Genomic DNA, 7123 nt, shown 5'->3' with positions numbered 1-7123 from the left:
CAGGATACTGAGAGAGTGTGTGACCTGTGTGTTTGCTGGCTTTCTTCCTTTTGGTCCTTATGCGAAGTGACACTTGCTGGTGTTCATCCTGAGCCCATGAGAGAGCAAATCCTTGTGTGTGTCACGTAGGAACACCAGCCCCACAAGCCTGGTCTTTTTTTTCCTCACTGTTTTATGTCTCCTCACTGTAACTTTAACCTTTAGAGAAATAAGGATACCACCTCACCCTTTTCTGTCTTCTCAACTGCCTCTGTGTTGAGCCCATGGTAAATGCGTAGATAATTCTTGGTGTGAGTCTGAGGGAACCAATAATCCTGTCTGTTGCATAGTTTGGTGCAGGAAGAATAAATGGTGATGTTGCTAATCCCTTAATTCATTACCAGAGCCTTCCCTCTGCCCCAAGTAGGATAGAAGGATGCCCAGAGGCAGAAAAGAACATCGAGTGAAATGTGCATAACTGTCTGAATCACTGCATTCTTGGGAGAGTCAGAGCAACTGTCAAAGCCCCTGAAGTATCCATTTTTATTGGTTTTGATGTTGATTTGTTGCTGTTAGAGATTCAGGTCTCATCTTCGCTTCTGAGATCATCTGAATGACATGGGTGTTCGAGAAGGGAAGAGCGGAGACGAGGCATCCACAGGCAGCCCTGGATCCTGAGTGTAAACATCTGGGAGGAGGCGGGGCATGCAGGAGTGCCCAGCCTTTCTAGCTTGCTGGGCACAAGGCTGAGCCGGAGGAACCGAGAGGCATCCAAGTGGGCAGTGTTTTGCCTTTACCCCAAGTGACCATGAGAGGTGCCATGCAAGTCTCAATCATGCTCCTCCTAGTAACTGTGTCTGAGTGTGCTGTGATCACAGGGGTAAGTTGCCTAACATTCTCTGTTCCCCTTGGTTTTGGGAAGATGTCAGGCTCTGCATGGGATGTGAGCCCAGGGACCATGCAGGAGGCTCTGTGGGCTCAACACGCTGTGAACCAAAAGGAATGGGGAGTTAGGCATTAGACATTGTCTATTACATTGTCTATTAGCCCTTCAGAGAGCGATTGCATGTGATTTTCAGACTAGTTAGACCTCACTCTACTAAATGGGCTCTGCTTTTGAGAAGCTGTGTATGAATCAAATCCTGTTTTAAATGCATTGAACATTTTGAAGTTCAGTCCTTTGATAAAATGCAGATTCCTGTTGTATAATAAGGAATTCCTTTATAAAGTGGATTAGCCTACCCTAATTTGTCTTTTGTGTGAATTTTAATATTTATTAATGGTCTGGTTCACATATTAATATAATTTACATAGCATGTAAATTATATTGAAATTATATTCAAGGCAGTAAGCTTAATTAAAGGTGATAAGCTTATAAACTTCTATTGTGTAAATTGAACCTCTGCTTAGAAAGGATATCTTTGAAACTCCTTCCTCTGTGCCTGCCCAGTTGGTTCTGAGAGGAATATGGGTGACACTAACATTCAGCTGAGTGTACCCCAAAGCAAGCGTTCAGATAACAAGTAGAAATCCAGTCTCGAAGCAGAGGTTTGGTATACGGTCACTGTACAATTGGTTCAAAATACTCAAATCACGGTTTTCTCTCAGAAGGTTGCTTTTACCTCGAACCACCTTCTAACAGGGCACATGATGTGTTATGGTAGCAGGACCATTCTTATTAAAGCAGAAAGCAAAGCTTTACCTGAGCGCTTTCCATATAAAAGCCACCCACCGGGAGAAAAAGGTTGGGGGGAGCAGGGAACTAAGTTTTAGTTCAGCCTCCTCCAGCTTTTTACACAGAGAACGGAAATGTAGAGAAATGCCAAACAATTCCTGGAAATGGGTTAGTTTTACTATTCACAGAAAGGAAAAATTCTTTCTTTTCTCTTTTAAAGGAAAAAGACTGAGTTCAAAAGAACAAATATTAAAGTTGAGTCAAATGCTTTTGAGATCCAAAGCAAAAAAAATAATAATAATAATTGCAAAGGCAGAATTATACCTAATGAAGTGTTTACACCGAGGGCTGCCCTTCGACGGGGTAGCTTGGAATTCTGGGAGGGCAACGGGGAGAAGCCCCGGCTGCTGCACTGTGAGGGCTGGAGCCGCGCCACGTGGCTGCCCAGATGCCAGGCTCACCTCACACAGGTGCCAGCTTCAGCACTGGCCCAGAGCGGTAGCAGGGCAGGCAGATCTGAGAGCGGCAGGCAAACATTCTCATGGTGGAAAGCTCAGTAGGAGAGCACATTTCCCTAGGTAAGGGGAAAGGCAGGAAAGACAGATGAGTGGTTAGGACAGGGCAGTAATGGGAAGTCAGGACCCCCCAGGCTCCCCACATCCTCCTGGTCCTGCTGGTATCCCACGTCTGACTCTCAGCAGGAAGCCAGGCTCCACCCCCTCCACACTCCCCAGCTTCCCGGACTGGGACTGTCCCCACATTCAAGGCTTTCTGGTCCTTCTTCCGGGAGTGGGACAGCAATGCCCCACCTCTGTGGGAGAAGAAGTCAACTGGGGCTTCCTATACCCCAACCCTGAGCTTTCGGGGCCTGGCTGGGTGTGAGATGCGCCCTTGCTGGGCTGGAGACAGGCACAGCTGGGTGGCCCGTAGCTCCTCTGCGTGATCAGTGGAGCTGGCACCCACTCTTTCCCTCTTGGGTCTGAAGAAGTAGGAGGCTTCCAGGTCCTGCCGCGTCCCACACCGCAGCAGGAAGGTGCCCACAGGTTTTACTGGAGAAGAGTGATCCAAAACAGCTTTGGATTTCAGCTCAGAAAAGCCACGTAGCGTCTCTGAGAGTGGAAAGTGTGGATGCTTCTTCATCAGGTCCCCGCCTGAGTCTGGAGCCGTTCAGAGTTCTGTCTTCCCCAGCCCTGGCTTCTGTTTAACATGGGCTCAGGTGGCCTTCTTTACAAATGGCACCTTCCCAAACCAGGCAGGGCCACTCAGCCCCTATTCTGTGATCCTCCCTGGAGATCAGGGAAGTCAGAAGGGAAACCCTGGGAGAGGCACCTGTTCACTGGATGCTGGCCAGTCGGCTGAGGCTGGGGCTCTGAGGGCCAGGGTGGGGTGCCACCATGCAGAGGGGAGGCACTGACCACAGTGCAGGGTCAGGGCTGGAGACTCCTGGTCCAAGGCAACTCAGCACTGACCACCCAGGAATTTGGGCCATCAGGGTCCCTCCCACCTCTGAGAATGCTAATTAATTCAATTCCACCAGCATTCATTGTATATCTCCTAGCCCTAGAAAAGCTATGCCTTCTATCCTCCAGCCTTGTCAGAAAAGGAGGATTGTCTTCCTACTGAGTAGCCTCAAGGAGCTTGGACGGTTCCTCAGATCCAGTTCCAATGCCCCGCTAAGCCCTGAGCCTCCCCATGAGAGGAGCAGGGCAATAAAGCATGGCCCAGGGCGTTCTGTTAGGCTAAGGCCGGGGGTGATACGCTCAGCCTCTTCTCCCTCCGTCCTGATAAAGGCTTTTTGGATCTACCCTTCCCTTCTGCTTTCTCTTGGGTGCACTAATGGGCTGCTCCCTTCTCTCTCCCACCTGCAGGCCTGTGAGCGGGATGTCCAGTGTGGAGCAGGCACCTGCTGTGCCATCAGCCTGTGGCTTCGAGGGCTGAGGATGTGCACCCCGCTGGGGCGGGAAGGCGAGGAGTGCCACCCCGGCAGCCACAAGGTACTGTGCAGACACTGCACAGGTGCACAGATGTGGGTGAGCCATGTGGGGAGCAGGGGGTGAGGTCCTGGAGCCTTCCTCTAGCTAGGAGGGCTCCAGAGAGGAAGTTTGGGGAGGCTGTGGCTCCAGAGGACTTCACCGTCCTCCGACAGCTGACCCTGCCCTGATCCAGCCCCTGAATGTCAAGGGGAAGCCGGCAGCTATGGGGTTGCTGTGCCTCCCCACCATCAGGCACCCACCTTACTTAGTGCACTGCAGGTCAGACATCTGTACATTTATTTGTACAGGTCTGACACGATCTACCTACAGACTTCTAGCACAGGTTGGAGAGAAGCGCTGGCCTAATTTGATCCTCACAGCAACCCTGGGCAATGCTGAGGAAACTGAGTCCAGCAGAGTCATGTGACTTGCTCAAGGCACGCAGCCAATGAGACAGAGCTGGGACTGGAACGGCGGCTTTCTGATGCCAGCTCTAGTTATGCCTCACTGATGTTGGGCACGGCCTCTTTGCGTTTGGGGGGTGGCCTTGGGTGGAGGGGTACCTCTGATCTCATAGGCTGTTAGTCTGGGCATTCCCAGACCATAATTTGCTGTGTGGACTTGGGCAAATTAGCTCACCTGCTCTTGGGCCACACACAGACAATGAGTGGAGCAGACCCACTGCCTCTAATATCCCTTACGGGTCTGACGAATTCAGATTTTGAAAGGATCTCACATGCCCTTTGCTCTGTAGGGACCTCCTTTCAGGAACACAAAAGAAGACCCACAAAATCACCTTCCACACCTGGTCAGGTCTACAGTGAGGCAAGCCAGGTGCCCACTTTCTAAGAAGTCACTCACTCTTGTGCCCTAAGTACACAGCTCCTGCCCTGCTCCCCCTCCCTGACAGCCAGCTCCCAGTCCAGGGTCCTCTGGAGCCACAGCCTCCCTGCACTCCCTCCCCGAGCCACTTTACCACACTTCACCAGCTAACCAGTGAAGCTCCCAAGTCCCACAGCGTTTTCATTAAAATGCAAATGCTGGTGGTTCTATCTAGTCTGACATCGAGGTATTAAAAGCAATGAAGGCGTTTCCACAGGCTCTCGGGTGACCTGCTCTCCTCCCTGGGCTTTGCCCCTCTCCCCACATGTACCCCGCTGTCTGAATTAGACATTCCTGAGCACAGGCTCTCAGGCTTACCAGCCGCCTTCCACCTGGACTCAGACACCTTTTGTGCTCTTCGGGGACTTGCCTGCACCCTGGCTCGGGGCTCATCTGGGCACAGAGCATCCTCCAGCAGTCTCTCTCCCAATCACAGCCCCGCCTAACCTCGTGTCCCAGGGTGAAGAGGGGCAGGGAGTGGTTAAAGAGGCCGGACAACGTGGCAGTCCTTATAACCCTGGGGTACATGAGGTGGTTCAGCTGCAGACCCATATTCCCAGTAAGGACAACAGTGGTAATAAAACCTAATGCTGAGTGCTTCCTACACGCCACCCTTCATACTGGGTGCTTTTTGTCATTTTAACCTCTTTATAACCATATGTGGTAGGTGCTGTTATTAACCCATTTTACAAACGATAAAGCTGAGGCACAGAGAGGCCAAATGATCTGCTGATCGTCACACAGCCAGGAAGTGGTAGACCTGGGATTTGAACCCAGGCAATCTGACACTGGGCCCATGCTCCTAACTTCTCCCTGGGGATACCCCAGTGGTTTAACACTCCTCTGGGCTGTGGGTCAGGGCAGAGATGGTGGCTGTCCTGTTCACAGCTGCACTTGCAGCACCCACCACGGAGTTATGAGCCCATAATGGATGAGCAACAGACTTTCAATCATGAATGTGTGTGTGTGTGTGTGTGTGTGTGTGTGTGTGTGTGTGTGTGTGTGCGCGCGCTGAGTCTCCAGAGCCAGATAGCCTGGGTGCAAATCCTAGCTCCTCCACAAATTAGCTGTGTGATCTTAGCACATTGCCTAGCCACTCTGTGCCTCAGTTTCCTCATTTCTAATTGCTAGCATTGTTGTGCTAGGTGCAATGGGGGAGTGGGCCAGGGAGTTGGGGGAGACATTTGCCAGGGCTGGGCTGAGCAGAGACTGCTGCCAGGAGGCCCGCCCCCCTCCCTTTGGTGAAGGTGTGGCTTTCTTCTCTCCTTAGGTCCCCTTCTTTAGGAAGCGCCAGCACCACACCTGTCCTTGCTCTCCCAACCTGCTGTGCTCCAGGTTCCTGGATGGCAGGTACCGCTGCTCCATGGACTTGAAGAACATCAACTTTTAGGCGCTTGCCTGGTCTCAGGATGCCCACCATCCTTTTCTTGAGCACAGCCTGGATTTTGATTTCTGCCATGCAACCCAGCTCCCATAACTCTCCCAGTGCCTGCACTGACTACCCTGATCTCTCTTGCCTAGTACGCACATATGAACACAGGCAGACACACCTCCCAACATGACACGGTCCCCAGGTTGGCCTGAAGATGTCCCAGCTTGAGGCTGTGGCGTGAGAGGTGGCCAGCCTGGTTCTCTTCCCTGCTCATTTGCCAGAGAAGTGGCGAATGGCAGAAAGGACATTCCCCCTCCCCTCCCCAGGTGACCTGCTCTCTTCCCTGGGCCCTGCCCCTCTCCCCACAGGTGCCCCTAGGACTGAACTAGACATTCCTGAGCACAGGCTCCCAGGTGCCTTGCTGAGTCCCAGGTCCTGGCCTGACCCTCAGGCCCTCTATTCGATGTCTATGGGGACCAATCTGTGGGTTGTTCATCTTCCTTTGATTGGTTAACTCTTTAGTTTTAGACCACAAGCTCAAGGTCGGCTCTTTCCAGAGAGCAGCGGACAGTCACCCCAAGGCAGGTGTAGGGAGCCAGGGAGGTCAATCAGTGCCCTGAAGGCTCTGGTCCCGGCCAGCCTGTGGCCTGACTTTCTGCCCCAATTGTCATGCCTTGAAGGCCCCCTCTTACCACACTTTACCAGTTAACCACTGAAGCCCCCAATTCCCACAGCTTTTCCATTAAAATGCAAATGGTGGTGGTTCTAATCTGATACTGACATATTAGAAGGCAGTTAGCGTGTTTCCTTAAACAGCTCCTTTCCAAGGATCAGCCCTGAGAGCAGGGCGGTGACTTTGAGGAGGGCAGTCCTCTGTCCAGATTGGGTGGGTGCAAGGGAGGGGGAGCAGGGCAGGGACTGAAAGGGGCATTGGTTTCAGACCAGGAAGACAACTACACACTGACCTGCTGGCTTCAGAATAAAAGCATGAACTGAACCAAGATGTGTGGTGTGGTGTTCCTGCTGTGGGTTTCAGCCAGGGCCTATGCCTCGGTGGCAATGACCAGGTTGTGTCCAGGTGCAGGAGTAGTGTGACTGGTGTTCCTCCCCTCCCCACACCGTCAGGGCATGTTTTTTGGAGAGAGTGGATTTCAGGGTCTTTTTGAAGAAAGGATGAGAAGCAGCCCCGTGAGCTCTGGGCAGGGAGTGAGCTGCTCAGAAGGGTTAGGGGCAGGAAGGGGC

At 52.2% G+C, this 7123-nt stretch overlaps 1 protein-coding gene across 1 annotated transcript; it reads left to right on the top strand.

Annotated features, from left to right (window-relative positions):
- Positions 1 to 719: 719 nt before the first annotated feature.
- PROK1 (prokineticin 1) lies at positions 720 to 6879 on the top strand. The gene is made up of 3 exons (XM_012468014.2): positions 720 to 859; positions 3523 to 3648; positions 5780 to 6879. Exons 1-3 carry the CDS (start codon positions 788 to 790, stop codon positions 5897 to 5899), a joined length of 318 nt encoding a protein of 105 aa, XP_012323437.1. The 5' UTR covers positions 720 to 787; the 3' UTR covers positions 5900 to 6879.
- Positions 6880 to 7123: the final 244 nt, after the last annotated feature.

Source organism: Aotus nancymaae, unplaced genomic scaffold (genome assembly GCF_030222135.1).
Source record: "Aotus nancymaae isolate 86718 unplaced genomic scaffold, 86718_ANA_hifiasm-v0.15.2.pri h1tg000007l, whole genome shotgun sequence".
In the NCBI taxonomy this organism is placed as follows: domain Eukaryota; kingdom Metazoa; phylum Chordata; class Mammalia; order Primates; family Aotidae; genus Aotus; species Aotus nancymaae.
This window is presented reverse-complemented; position numbering and strand designations above follow the sequence as displayed.

Excerpts from the sequence above, each read along its gene's own strand:
- PROK1 (XM_012468014.2), top strand. The coding sequence starts at position 788 with ATGAGAGGTGCCATGCAAGTCTCAATCATGCTCCTCCTAGTAACTGTG. Across the intron at positions 860-3,522 it reads AGTGTGCTGTGATCACAGGG|GCCTGTGAGCGGGATGTCCA; the intron begins GTAAGTTGCCTA and ends TCCCACCTGCAG. Across the intron at positions 3,649-5,779 it reads GCCACCCCGGCAGCCACAAG|GTCCCCTTCTTTAGGAAGCG; the intron begins GTACTGTGCAGA and ends TTCTCTCCTTAG.